The 14452-nt window shown below is 44.4% G+C and overlaps 1 protein-coding gene across 5 annotated transcripts in view; it reads right to left on the bottom strand.

The window, feature by feature from the left end:
• The window catches only part of BEGAIN (brain enriched guanylate kinase associated), a 227605-nt gene that overhangs the window by 101407 nt on the left and 111746 nt on the right, over positions 1-14452 (bottom strand). For 3 of the 5 annotated variants that reach the window (XM_073638405.1, XM_073638408.1, XM_073638406.1), the window contains 2 exons: positions 8130-8291; positions 6171-6237 (listed from right to left, as the gene is read on the bottom strand). In XM_073638405.1, coding sequence (XP_073494506.1) covers positions 6171-6237; positions 8130-8291 — 229 coding nt within the window. The remainder of the gene's footprint in view (positions 1-6170; positions 6238-8129; positions 8292-14452) is intronic. The other 2 variants (XM_073638407.1, XM_073638409.1) reach the window with 1 other exon arrangement.

Below are 14452 nucleotides of genomic sequence, written 5' to 3'. Positions count from 1 at the left end.
CATAGGGGTAGTATTATAGTAATTATATTCTTGTACATAGAGGGCAGTATTATAGTAGTTATATTCTTGTACATAGGGGCAGTATTATAATAGTTATATTCTTATACATAGGGGCAGTATTATAGTAGTTATATTCTTGTACATAGGAGCAGTATTATAGTAGTTATATTCTTGTACATAGGGGCAGTATTATAGTAGTTATATTCTTGTACATAGGGGCAGTATTATAATAGTTATATTCTTATACATAGGGGCAGTATTATAGTAGTTATATTCTTGTACATAGGGGCAGTATTATAATAGTTATATTCTTGTACATAGGGGCAGTATTATAGTAGTTATATTCTTGCACATACGGTCAGCATTATAATAGTTATATTCTTATACATAGGAGCAGTATTATAGTAGTTATATTCTTGTACATAGGGGCAGTATTATAATAGTTATATTCTTGTACATAGGAGCAGTATTATAGTAGTTATATTCTTGTACATAGGGGCAGTATTATAGTAGTTATATTCTTGTACATAGGGGCAGTATTATAATAGTTATATTCTTATACATAGGGGCAGTATTATGGTAGTTATATTCTTGTACATAGGGGCAGTATTATAATAGTTATATTCTTGTACATAGGGGCAGTATTATAGTAGTTATATTCTTGCACATAGGGGCAGTATTATAATAGTTATATTCTTGTACATAGGGGCAGTATTATAGTAGTTATATTCTTGTACATAGGGGCAGTATTATAGTAGTTATATTCTTGTACATAGGGGACAGTATTATAGTAGTTATATTCTTGTACATTGGAGCAGTATTATAGTAGTTATATTCTTGTACATAGGGGGCAGTATTATAGTAGTTATATTCTTGTACATAGGGGGCAGTATTATAGTAGTTATATTCTTGTACATAGGGAGCAGTATTATAGTAGTTATATTCTTGTACATAGGGGGCAGTATTATAGTAGTTATATTCTTGTACATAGGGGGCAGTATTATAGTAGTTATATTTTTGTACATAGGGGGCAGTATTATAGTAGTTATATTCTTGTACATGGGGAGCAGTATTATAGTAGTTATATTCTTGTACATAGGGGGCAGTATTATAGTAGTTATATTCTTGTACATAGGGAGCAGTATTATAGTAGTTATATTCTTGTACATAGGGAGCAGTATTATAGTAGTTATATTCTTGTCCATAGGAGCAGTATTATAGTAGTTATATTCTTGTACATAGAATCAGTATTATAGTAGTTATATTCTTGTACATAGGGGCAGTATTATAGTAGTTATATTCTTGTATATAAGGAGCAGTATTATAGTAGTTATATTCTTGTACATAGAATCAGTATTATAGTAGTTATATTCTTGTACATAGAATCAGTATTATAGTAGTTATATTCTTGTACATAGAAGCAGTATTATAGTAGTTATATTTTTGTACATAGGGGCAGTATTATAGTAGTTATATTCTTGTACATAGAGGGCAGTATTATAGCAGTTATATTCTTGTACATAGGAGCAGTTTTATAGTAGTTCTATTCTTGTACATAGGGAGCAGTATTATAGTAGTTATATTGTTGTACATAGGGGGCAGTATTATAGTAGTTATATTCTTGTACATAGGGGCAGTATTATAGTAGTTATATTCTTGTACATAGAATCAGTATTATAGTAGTTATATTCTTGTACATAGGGGCAGTATTATAGTAGTTATATTCTTGTACATAGGGGCAGTATTATAGTAGTTATATTCTTGTACATAGGGGCACTATTATAGTAGTTATATTCTTGTACATAGGAGCAGTATTATAGTAGTTATATTCTTGTACATAGGGGCAGTATTATAGTAGTTATATTCTTGTACATAGGGGCAGTATTATAGTAGTTATATTCTTGTACATAGGGGGCAGTATTATAGTAGTTATATTCTTGTACATAGGAGCAGTATTATAGCAGTTATATTCTTGTACATAGAATCAGTATTATAGTAGTTATATTCTTGTACATAGAATCAGTATTATAGTAGTTATATTCTTGTACATAGGGGCAGTATTATAGTAGTTATATTCTTGTATATAAGGAGCAGTATTATAGTAGTTATATTCTTGTACATAGGGGCAGTATTATAGTAGTTGTATTCTTGTACATAGGGACAGTATTATAGTAGTTATATTTTTGTACATAGGGGCAGTATTATAGTAGTTATATTCTTGTACATAGGGGCAGTATTATAATAGTTATATTCTTGTACATAGGGGCAGTATTATAGTAGTTATATTCTTGTACATGGGGGGCAGTATTATAGTAGTTATATTCTTGTACAGTGGTGGCCAAAAGTATTGACACCCCTGCAATTCTGTCAGATAATACTCAGTTTCTTCCTGAAAATGATTGCAATCACAAATTCTTTGGTATTATTATCTTCATTTAATTTGTCTTCAATGAAAAAACACAAATATAATTGTCCTAAAGCCAAATTGGATATAATTCCACACCAAACCTAAAAAAGAGGGTGGACAAAAGTATTGGCACTGTTTGAAAAATCATGTGATGCTTCTCTAATTCGTGTAATTAACAGCACCTGTAACTTACCTGTGGCACCTAACAGGTGTTGGCAATAACTAAATCACACTTGCAGCCAGTTAACATGGATTAAAGTTGACTCAACCTCTGTCCTGTGTCCTTGTGTGTACCACATTGAGCATGGAGAAAAGAAAGAAGACCAAAGAACTGTCTGAGGACTTGAGAAAGCAAATTGTGAGGAAGCATGAGCAATCTCAGGGCTACAAGTCCATCTCCAAAGACCTGAATGTTCCTGTGTCTTCCGTGCGCAGTGTCATCAAGAAGTGTAAAGCCCATGGCACTGTGGCTAACCTCCCTAGATGTGGACGGAAAAGAAAAATTGACGAGAGATTTCAACGCAAGATTGTGCGGATGGTGGATAAAGAACCTCGACTAACATCCAAACAAGTTCAAGCTGCCCTGCAGTCCGAGGGTACAACAGTGTCAACCCGTACTATCCGTCGGCGTCTGAATGAAAAGGGACTGTATGGTAGGATACCCAGGAAGACCCCACTTCTTACCCCGAGACATAAAAAAGCCAGGCTGGAGTTTGCCAAAACTTACCTGAGAAAGCCTAAAACGTTTTGGAAGAATGTTCTCTGGTCAGATGAGACAAAAGTCGAGCTTTTTGGGAAAAAGCATCTACATAGAGTGTACAGGAAAAAAAAAGAGGCATTCAAAGAAAAGAACACGGTCCCTACAGTCAAACATGGCGGAGGTTCCCTGATGTTTTGGGGTCGCTTTGCTGCCTCTGGCACTGGACTGCTTGACCGTGTGCATGGCATTATGAAGTCTGAAGACTACCAACAAATTTTGCAGCATAATGTAGGGTCCAGTGTGAGAAAGCTGGGTCTCCCTCAGAGGTCATGGGTCTTCCAGCAGGACAATGACCCAAAACACACTTCCAAAAGCACTATAAAATGGTTTGAGAGAAAGCACTGGAGACTTCTAAGGTGGCCAGCAATGAGTCCAGACCTGAATCCCATAGAACACCTGTGGAGAGATCTCAAAATGGCAGTTTGGAGAAGGCACCCTTCAAATATCAGGGACCTGGAGCAGTTTGCCAAAGAAGAATGGTCTACAATTCCAGCAGAGCATTGTAAGAAACTCATTGATGGTTACCGGAAGCGGTTGTTCACAGTTATTTTGTCTAAAGGTTGTGCAACCAAGTATTAGACTGAGGGTGCCAATACTTTTGTCTGGCCCATTTTTGGAGTTTTGTGTGAAATGATCAATGATTTGATTTTTGCTTCATTCTCTTTTGTGTTTTTTCCTTGCAAGCAAATGAAATGAAGAGAATAATACCAAAGAATTTGTGATTGCAATCATTTTCAGGAAGAAACTGAGTATTATCTGACAGAATTGCAGGGGTGCCAATACTTTTGGCCACCACTGTACATGTGGGGCAGTATTATAGTAGTTATATTCTTGTATATAGGAGCAGTATTATAGTAGTTATATTCTTGCACATAGGGAGTAGTATTATAGTAGTTATATTCTTGTACATAGGGGCAGTATTATAGTAGTTATATTCTTGTACATAGGGGCAGTATTATAGTAGTTATAGTCTTGTACATAGTGAGCAGTATTATAGTAGTTATATTCTTGCACATAGGGAGCATTATTATAGTAGTTATATTCTTGTACATAGGGGCAGTATTATAGTAGTTATATTCTTGCACATAGGGAGCAGTATTATAGTAGTTATATTCTTGTACATAGGGGCAGTATTATAGTAGTTATATTCTTGTACATAGGGGCAGTATTATAGTAGTTATAGTCTTGTACATAGGGAGCAGTATTATAGTAGTTATATTCTTGTACATAGGGGCAGTATTATAGTAGTTATATTCTTGTACATAGGGGCAGTATTATAGTAGTTATAGTCTTGTACATAGTGAGCAGTATTATAGTAGTTATATTCTTGTACATAGGAGCAGTATTATAGTAGTTATATTCTTGTACATAGGAGCAGTATTATAGTAGTTATATTCTTGTACATAGGGAGCAGTATTATAGTAGTTATATTCTTGTACATAGGAGCCGTATTATAGTAGTTATATTCTTGTACATAGGAGCAGTATTATAGTAGTTATATTCTTGTACATAGGAGCAGTATTATAGTAGTTATATTCTTGTACATAGGGGCAGTATTATAGTAGTTATATTCTTGTACATAGGGGCAGTATTATAGTAGTTATATTCTTGTACATAGCAGCAGTATTATAGTAGTTATATTCTTGTACATAGGGGGCAGTATTATAGTAGTTATATTCTTGTACATAGGGAGCAGTATTATAGTAGTTATATTCTTGTACATAGGAGCAGTATTATAGTAGTTATATTTTTGTACATAGGGGACAGTATTATAGTAGTTATATTCTTGTACATAGGAGCAGTATTATAGTAGTTATATGCTTGTACATGGGGGACAGTATTATAGTAGTTATATTCTTGTACATAGTAGCAGTATTATAGTAGTTATATTATTGTATATGGGGGACAGTATTATAGTAGTTATATTCTTGTACATAGGGAGCAGTATTATAGTAGTTATATTCTTGTACATAGGAGCAGTATTATAGTAGTTATATTCTTGTACATGGGGGACAGTATTATAGTAGTTATATTCTTGTACATAGGAGCAGTATTATAGTAGTTATATTCTTGTACATGGGGGACAGTATTATAGTAGTTATATTCTTGTACATAGGAGCAGTATTATAGTAGTTATATTCTTGTACATGGGGGACAGTATTATAGTAGTTATATTCTTGTACATAGGAGCAGTATTATAGTAGTTATATTCTTGTACATGGGGGATAGTATTATAGTAGTTATATTCTTGTACATAGGGAGCAGTATTATAGTAGTTATATTCTTGTACATAGGGAGCAGTATTATAGTAGTTATATTCTTGTACATAGGGGCAGTATTATAGTAGTTATATTCTTGTACCTAGGGAGCAGTATTATAGTAGTTATATTCTTGTACATAGGGGCAGTATTATAGTAGTTATATTCTTGTACATAGGAGCAGTATTGCAGTAGTTATATTCTTGTACATAGGAGCAGTATTATAGTAGTTATATTCTTGTACATACAGGGCAGTATTATAGTAGTTATATTCTTGTACATAGGGGCAGTATTATAATAGTTATAATCTTGTACACAGGAGCAGTATTATAGTAGTTATATTCTTGTACATAGGAGCAGTATTATAGTAGTTATTTTCTTGTACATAGGAGCAGTATTATAGTAGTTATATTCTTGTACATAGGAGGCAGTATTATAGTAGTTATATTCTTGTACATAGGGGCAGTATTATAGTAGTTATATTCTTGTATATAGGGAGCAGTATTATAGTAGTTATATTCTTGTATATAGGGAGCAGTATTATAGTAGTTAGATGGGTTCTAGAACACAGTAAGGACATTGATTGGGGGACAGGCCACCCATTAGTGAATATAAACATTATTGTAAGGAGAAAACCCGATAAAATACCACAGAGATGACAGCAGCCGTATTTGCACAGACAGCCCATACCTGTGCATCGCTGAATGGTTTTTATGCGGCTGACATGAAAGTGTTCAGCACTCACCATTCGGTGCAGCTTCTCCTCTAGTTCTTGGTTTATTCTTTGTAATGACAAGTAATTGGTTTGGATCCTGCAAAAAGAATACAAAAATAATTGAATCGATATTCGGCAGGTCGGTATTTTTCTTGAAGTGCCTGAACACTTTTTAAGTTTGTAAATAAAATCTACCTAAAATGTCGAACAGAAAAGGTGACAAGAAGCAGAGATTTTGAAAAAGAGGAATTATTCTGAGAAACTGTGTACTTTTGTAATATACAGTGAATGAGCTTGATTGGCTGTACTGGCCCTTTAAGAGGGAGCGTCTGCAGGTTATGAATATTTATCATGCATTTGTGAATCGCAGCAGAGTGATGGCAGTGATACCTCCTGCCGCCTCTTTAATGACTTACTGTGTCCGCTAATTATTCTTAATATTGCAGAAACAATGAATCAGAGCTGTTTTTTGTCAGGCGGCGAAAAATTCTGGCAGACGGGAGTCATTAGGGCCTCGCCTCGGATGAGTCTCGCTGACAGACTTGTTGTGGGGGTGGGGGGCTGTTTTAATACCGCTCTATAATACAGCGATGAACATGGAACCTATGTGATGTGTATGTGTACAGGTGGCCCACTTTCTATAGAAAAGACAATTGCATATATAGCAATTCCCATACACACACGGTTGCAAAATGGGGCTTAATGGGTAATTCCTAACGGTAAATGGCCCTGAACTAGGCTAGAAAGTCATGTGGAATCCTCAGGCTTCACCTCAAATCAGTTCATTGATTTCTGGGATATTGCTGGTTGCAGAACGAGTCCACTGTAAATCTATCAGGGAGTTTGTAACTCTTTCATCTGCCTTTTTCAGAGCCTCTCTGTGCTAACTTATGTCCAAAGAACACGTCAAAGTAGAGCTGAACTTTCATGTGGTCTTAGATGACATGAGAAGAAGGAATATGAGTGACAAACTCACTGATGGATTCTCAGTGAACTCATTCTGCAGCAAGCAAAGGAGAAAAACAAAGATCCTATAACAGACAAGTGATGCTTCATTTTTAATGAAACCCAATTGCAAAAAATATTTTAGCCCCAAATACCTGCATTTAGGTAAAGTAAAACAAAACCATTGTCCTAAAAGGTGTTTATAGCTTCTAAAAAACAAAGTAGAAAGAATTACTGCACAGGAGGGAGCAAAGTATTGGAGACTTCTTCACCACCCCCCACATGGTGCATGCTCTATAATGTGGCACATACCCTCATGGCTGCCCCTAGGCAAAGGCCTCTTGTGCCTAATGGGATGCCAGCCCTGGGCAGAGTTGCTAATTTTTTCTCATAATTAAACTAGAAATCCTAGAGCTAAGTATCAATTTTAGTTCCCTCAAGGGCGTCCTCCTGGGCAGGTCAATACTCCGTGGTCTTAAATTAAAGCAACACGTGAGCTCAATGTATCAAATCCCAACTCGTGTTCATCTCTTAGATGCAATTCTACATTTTCTTATATGTATTGTGATTTCTTAAAGCGACCCAATGATGTTATTAACCTCTTGGTTTTCAGTTTTCTGTCTCCTAGGCCCACAGAGCTCCTATTATAAAGGCTGAAACAGTTATTAAAGCGAGTACGGATGAGCTACAATGTATCACAACCGTAGTGATGAGCGAGTATGTTCTATTAACCCTTTTGCCGAGTATGCTCGGGCCGAGCTCCGAGTATTTACAGCTGCTCGGTGATGAGGTTAAATCGCTCCCGTGTGCATGATTTGCAACAGTTTAACAGCTTTATTACATGTGAGGGATGTCTATTTCTTACACATTCCTCACATGTAATAAAGCTGTCAAACAGTCACAAATCATGCACACGGGAGCGATTCAACCTCATCACCGAGCAGCTGTAAATACTCGGAGCTCGGCCCGAGCATACTCGGAACAGAACATACTCGCTCAACCCTAGTCACAAGATGTGAGATTGCTATGAAATAAAGGACTGACCGCCTGAGCTTCTCCGTCACTTTCTCCAGCTCCTCCTGCGCTCTCCTCAGCTCCGTTTCCAGGTACTGCCTGGTGGAATCAAACTCGTTTTCCAGCATCTCCAGCTTGTGCGTTGTGTACGACAGGCGTTTCTGCAGCTCTTCCTTCTGGTCTTGCAAGCTGCTGGAAAGAAGAAATATTCCACTAAGTGTAATTAGCAGCGAAGCAAACACACAGCGCGAGGAGAAGGCTGCCTGCTGCCTCCTCGCGCCTCCTCGCGCCTCCACAAGCTGATCTCAGACATTGAACATTCTCAGGTATGCAAATAAATTAGCATTAAGTATTCATGCTCCAGAGCTGTAAGTGGCAGATTCCTTCATCAGATCTTCTCTTGTACAGTACAAGGTAATACAAATACAGAATCACCACTAATTCCCTTAAAGGGAATGTCATGTATCGGATTCTAGCTAATTTATTAGATGTAAGGAATAATATATTTGTTCTAATCTTACATCTTGTAGTCATTTTGGGCAGCCATATTGGAGACACACACTTTCTTTTTGTATAGCAGCAGTGTGCTCGCTTTATGGCGGCTGTAACGCATTGAATTATCTAGGCCTCTGTCAGTACAATACAGCTGTCATCAGTCATTAAGTCTCCAAGTGTAAGGATAATGAAAGGACTCTGATGACCCACCCTGCAGAGATAAGATGACCCTGCTGACCTGCTGTCTATTGATAATGACATGACTCTGCTCACGCTGCCTTCTAATGACAATAAGGCGACTATTAACACCACCCTCTTATAGCACCCTGAGGACTCGGCTGCTGCAGGGGTATTACACCTCAAGCCAGAGGTGTGGTATTCCACTCCCGGGTAAGGATGGAGTGTGGAACTGAGCTCAGATAGCTGCATACACTACATACATCCCATTTCCGGGGGACAGATCGACGGTACTCCCACCAATATATGTGCAGGTACGATAGTGTCTGTCCCTGGCTGGAGTGGGAGGGGGGTGGAACATCCCAGTAGTGTAGGGGCAGATAGGGGGAGCAGTCTGGGTAATGCTAGGAGCTCATTGGGTGCTGGTCACCTGAGCTCACACATAGAGGGAGTATATAAGGTGGGCACCATCTTAGGACAGGGTCTTTTGTAGAGTGAGTCAGTCTGTCAGAGTTTAGCCTGAGGAGCAGAGCAGAGAAGCTCAGCCAGAAGGGCTGACAGGGAGTTGTGGTTCCGGCTGGGCCCAGCTCCAAGGCCAAGTCTGAGAGAGAGAGGGAGGAGTCAGAAGGACCCAGAGAGAAAAAGAAGGAACCCCAAGACCCCAGAATACAAACAGCAGGGTGAAGGGTTGGCACCCAGGGTACCGGATCCCAAGCTGGTGGAGGCCACTAATCCTCAGCCAGAGACCGGAGGTCGTGGGCAGGATCTGCCACGACCCTCACTAAATCCACTAGGAAGGCATACCAAGTATAGGGTCAGGGAACCCAGAAGAGGTGTACCCACCAAGAGACCCGAGGGAGCCGGACATAAGTGGATCCCTGGTGAGAACGGCCAGAAGAGAGGGAAAGTCAGACAGGAGCTCAGGACCACGCTCCAGAATTGCTTGGGGGTTGGCCGAGTCCAGGACCTGGTGGACGCAGCACGGCTCGGGTGGTCGCTTCAGGCCAGAGTGACCATAAGAACACCCGTAAGTAAAAACCCCTGAACTGCACAGCCCGACTCTGAGTCTTCTTGCTGATCCATCCTGCACCTTCACAACCACCATCCTCTACATCTGACCTCCTGAGGCTAAACCCCTCCCGTTGGGGGTTATACTACCACAGCTGCACACATACCACCAGCCTCAGCGGACCCTTCTGCAGCGGCGGCCTTTTGACCGCAAATCAACGGGTGGCGTAGTCGACACTAAGAACATTTAACAACATCTGTAAAGACTGCCACACACTGAGTTTGACACCCTGGGCACGGACCGGGTCGCCGCCACTCGGAGACTACAACCCCCATCTGATCCGGCTCCGGGTAATCCCCAAACAGCACTGGCCCAGGGGGCGCGTCAACTTTGGCGTAGTCGGCAGGATAACGTGCCCGCAACAACCGGGTACTGCGTGCCTGAAGAAAAGTTCACCGTTACCTCAAAAAGAAGTCTCCCGCCAGTTCCGGAGGGTCCCCGCCAACGGACCCCATCACAGGTCGTTTCCCGCCGGTTGTCCGCCATTTGCAGCTTTTTCCCGCCATTTCCAAAGATTTCCCGCCTTGGAAGAGCGGACGCCATTATGGGCGTGCCAGAGGGTGGCAAGATGTAACATACCTGGCGGCGTCCTTGCATGGTGGTCCATCTCCCACTGTGCAAGAGCGCGCACTTGATCTCCAGTCCAGAATGTCTCTCTGGCTTCCCTCCATGCTGTCTGTTTGTGTCTGTTTCTGATGCTTAAGGGCGGCGCCCGATCACTTCCTGCTTTTTGTACCTGCTGTGGGTCACACCTCTTGTGCGTCCTCAGCCTATTGCTGTCTGTCACCTGGTATATAGCTCAGCTGCTCCCATCTATTCGTGCCTGAGCATAGTGTTTCATTCAGTGTGTGCTTGCACTCTGAAGGTGCCAGGTCCCGTTCTGTGTTCTCTTGTCTGCCTATCCTGGAGGCTGTATTTCCAGGCCTGTCTGAACACGCTCCTAGCCTGTTCCTCCTGCCTTCTAGGGGCCGATTACCTAGACCCGTTCCTGTATCTTGTCTGACCTGTCTGAACACGCTCCTAGCCTGTTCCTCCCGCCTTCTAGGGGCCGATTACCTAGACCCGCTCCTGTATCTTGTCTGTCCTGTCTGAACACGCTCCTTGCCTGTTCGTCCTGCCTCTCTGGGGGCCGTATTCCCAGACCCGCTCCTGTATTCTGCTGCAGTGTCGGTCTCCTCCGTACACTCAGTTCCAGTCTGAACTCTCTCCTATCCTTTACCTGTTTTGCCTCTATGTCCGTTCCCTTCCTTTTTCTGCAGAGTCTGAACTCGTACCTAACTCCTGCTTGTTGTCTCTGTACTCCCGTTTGTGAGTTTGTGGTCCACTCGCTACTTCTCTGCAAGTACCCTGTGGGTGTCTGGCTCTGCCTTTCCCTTCCTGTCTGTTCCGTGTGAACAGAGCCCTGTCCCCCCTACTCAGCCTTGCCTGCTCTGACTCCTTTGCTCACCGCTCCGGCGGTTCTAGCCTGCTCTGACTCCTTTGCTCACCGCTCCGGCGGTTCTAGCCTGCTCTGACTCCTTTGCTTACCGCTCTGGCGGTTCTAGCCTGCTCTGACTCCTTGCTTACTGCTCCGGCAGCCTTGCTCCGCTCTGACCCTTTTGCTCACTGCTCCGGCAGTCCTGTCCTGCCCTGCTTCTGCCTGCTGCTCCGGCAGTCCTGTCCTGCCCTGCTTCTGCCCGCTGCTCCGGCAGTCCTGTCCTGCCCTGCTTCTGCCCGCTGCTCCGGCAGTCCTGTCCTGCCCTGCTTCTGCCCGCTGCTCCGGCAGTCCTGTCCTGCCCTGCTTCTGCCCGCTGCTCCGGCAGTCCTGTCCTGCCCTGCTTCTGCCCGCTGCTCCGGCAGTCCTGTCCTGTCCTGCCCTGCTTCTGCCCGCTGCTCCGGCAGTCCTGTCCTGCCCTGCTTCTGCCCGCTGCTCCGGCAGTCCTGTCCTGCCCTGCTTCTGCCCGCTGCTCCGGCAGTCCTGTCCTGTCCTGCCCTGCTTCTGCCCGCTGCTCCGGCAGTCCTGTCCTGTCCTGCCCTGCTTCTGCCCGCTGCTCCGGCAGTCCTGTCCTGCCCTGCTTCTGCCCGCTGCTCCGGCAGTCCTGTCCTGCCCTGCTTCTGCCCGCTGCTCCGGCAGTCCTGTCCTGCCCTGCTTCTGCCCGCTGCTCCGGCAGTCCTGTCCTGCCCTGCTTCTGCCCGCTGCTCCGGCAGTCCTGTCCTGCCCTGCTTGTGCTCGCTGCTCCTGCAGCCCCGTCCTGCTCTGTTCTTGCCCACCGCTTCGGGCGTTCCCTCTCTGCTGTAGTTGTCTACCGCATCTGCGGTTCTGTGACCCAGTCTGTACTGGGTCTTAACCTTTCTGTGCTCCAGCCCGTCCTTTCGGCCAGTACCTCCCTGCCTGCATACTCGCCTGTATCTACCCATCTGCATACCTGCCGTGTTTGCTTACATCCACCAGTCTGTGCCAGCCTAACCTGCCTGTTCCAGTAATCCCAGTGAGGGTCAACCCCCGTGTCCGGAGTTTGACCTGGAGTAGCACCTGGTCCCTCTGCCCGGTTTCTCCCTGGTGCACTGGCGTCGTATGCCATCGTGCCACCTTGGTCGGATCGGCCAGATACTTAGTCACGCCCCTCCAGGCACTCTCCGGTCCATGGTCCAGTGGAACCACAACACCCGCACACGCCAGTCAGTCCGGGCGTGTGCATAACAGCATGCTCAGGCCATGGTTCCCGTTGAGCCCCACGGCCTTCGCTCTCTGAGAAGTTTTCCAGCGAATACATGCATTAAAATAAATAAATAATTTTTTTTTTTTCCCTTTAGCTGAGTTCCAGGCGAATTACGCACCCGTCCAGATGGATCTATCTGCTCTCGTTCCTGCGGATCCGCTACGTTATTATGGGGATCCAAGACAAAGTCGTGCATTTGTGGAGCAATGCATGCTACACTTCAAGTTCTACCCTCTATGTTTTCCCACCGATCGGGTTAAGGTGGCATTCATTATGTCTTACCTGGCGGGTGATGCCTTGGAATGGATCAACCCCCTATATGAAACACAGGATCCGATCCTCCTGGACCTAATGGCCTTCCTGGTGGCCTTTCTAATGGTCTTCGATGATCCTAACCCGGAGGCTCCTGCTGAAGCTTCACCTCCCAATATCCCAGAGCAGCCCCGATGGGTAATGTGTGTGGGTAGCGCAATAGTCCTCCAGCCCAATGAGACTACTGCCCACCCAGAATCCTCACAGGGTGACTACGCTTTCCGGAATACTTCTCCCAACCTCAAGAGGCAGTCCAGACGTGCTAGACGTAGAGGCAAGCCGTCACGCCAGGGTCTGTCCTCCCTGAGACCTCCTGACCCCAACCTTGAAGTCCCTACTGAAGCTTCATCTCCCTGTATCCTGGAGAAGCCCCAACGGGTAATGTGCGTGGGTAGTGCACCAGGTCTCCTGCCCGAAGAGACTTCTGCCCATCCAGACTCCACACAGGAGAACTTCCTGCACCCGGCATCAGATGCTTCACCCACTTTAACCGGTGTGCATGTCCAAGGATGCTCCAAAGCTGTGGTTACCTCTGAGTCTGTGCACCTCTACTACCTGGCGGAGAACCCCCTGTTGCCTCCTGAATCCTCCGGGATACCACTCGATGACAAATGGAGAGAGACTTCTCTACACTCGGTACTCGATACTTTGTCCGCTTCGTCCTGTGAGCCTGACAATGGGTACCCCAAAGTGGTAGTTACCCCCGAGTCTCTACACCCCTCCGACCAGGCGGAGGACCTCCAGTTGTCTCCAGAACCCTTCGGGGTGCTACCTGGTAGCGAAAGGACAGAGACTCTCCTATACTCTGTACCTGATACCTCGCTCGCTTCGTCCAGTGAGTCCAACCTAGTGTACTCCGAAGCAGAGGTTACTCCCGAGTCTCTACACCCCTCCGACCAGGCGGAGGACCTCCAGTTGTCTCCAGAACCCTACGGGGTGCTACCTGGTAGCGAAAGGACAGAGACTCTCCTATACTCTGTACCTGATATCTCGCTCGCTTCGTCCAGTGAGTCCAACCTAGTGTACTCCGAAGCAGAGGTTACCCGTGAGTCTCTACCCCCCTCTGACCAGGCGGAGGACCGCCAGTTGTCTCCAGAACCCTTCGGGGTGCCACCTGGTGGTGAATGGACAGAGACTTTCCTATATCCTGGATCTGATACCTCGCTTGCTTCGTCCAGTGAGTCCGACCTAGTGTACTCTGAAGCAGAGGTTACCCGTGAGTCTCTACACCCCTCTGACCAGGCGGAGGACCGCCAGTTGTCTCCAGAACCCTTCGGGGTGCCACCTGGTGGTGAATGGACAGAGACTTTCCTATACTCGGTACCCGATACCTCGCCTGCTTCGTCCAGTGAGTCCGACCTAGTGTACTCTGAAGCAGATGTTTTCTCTGAGCCTCTGCACTCTTCTGACCCGGCGGGGGATCTCCAGTTGTTTCCTGAATCCTCCGGGGTACCACCAGATAACAAAGAGACAGTGACTTTTTCTCATTATGTACCTGATAACCCGTCTATTTCTTCCTGTGAGCTTGACAAGATGTACCTCGAAGCAGAGATTACCCTCAAGTCTCTGTCCCCCTCCAACCCGGTGAAGGACTTCCAGTT

The sequence above is a fragment of the Phyllobates terribilis genome, unplaced genomic scaffold, assembly GCF_046119375.1.
Source record: "Phyllobates terribilis strain yellow unplaced genomic scaffold, ASM4611937v1 Scaffold_7__3_contigs__length_470593459, whole genome shotgun sequence".
Taxonomy (NCBI): domain Eukaryota; kingdom Metazoa; phylum Chordata; class Amphibia; order Anura; family Dendrobatidae; genus Phyllobates; species Phyllobates terribilis.
Note: the sequence above shows the minus strand (reverse complement) of the source record. Positions and strands in the feature narration are given on the sequence as shown.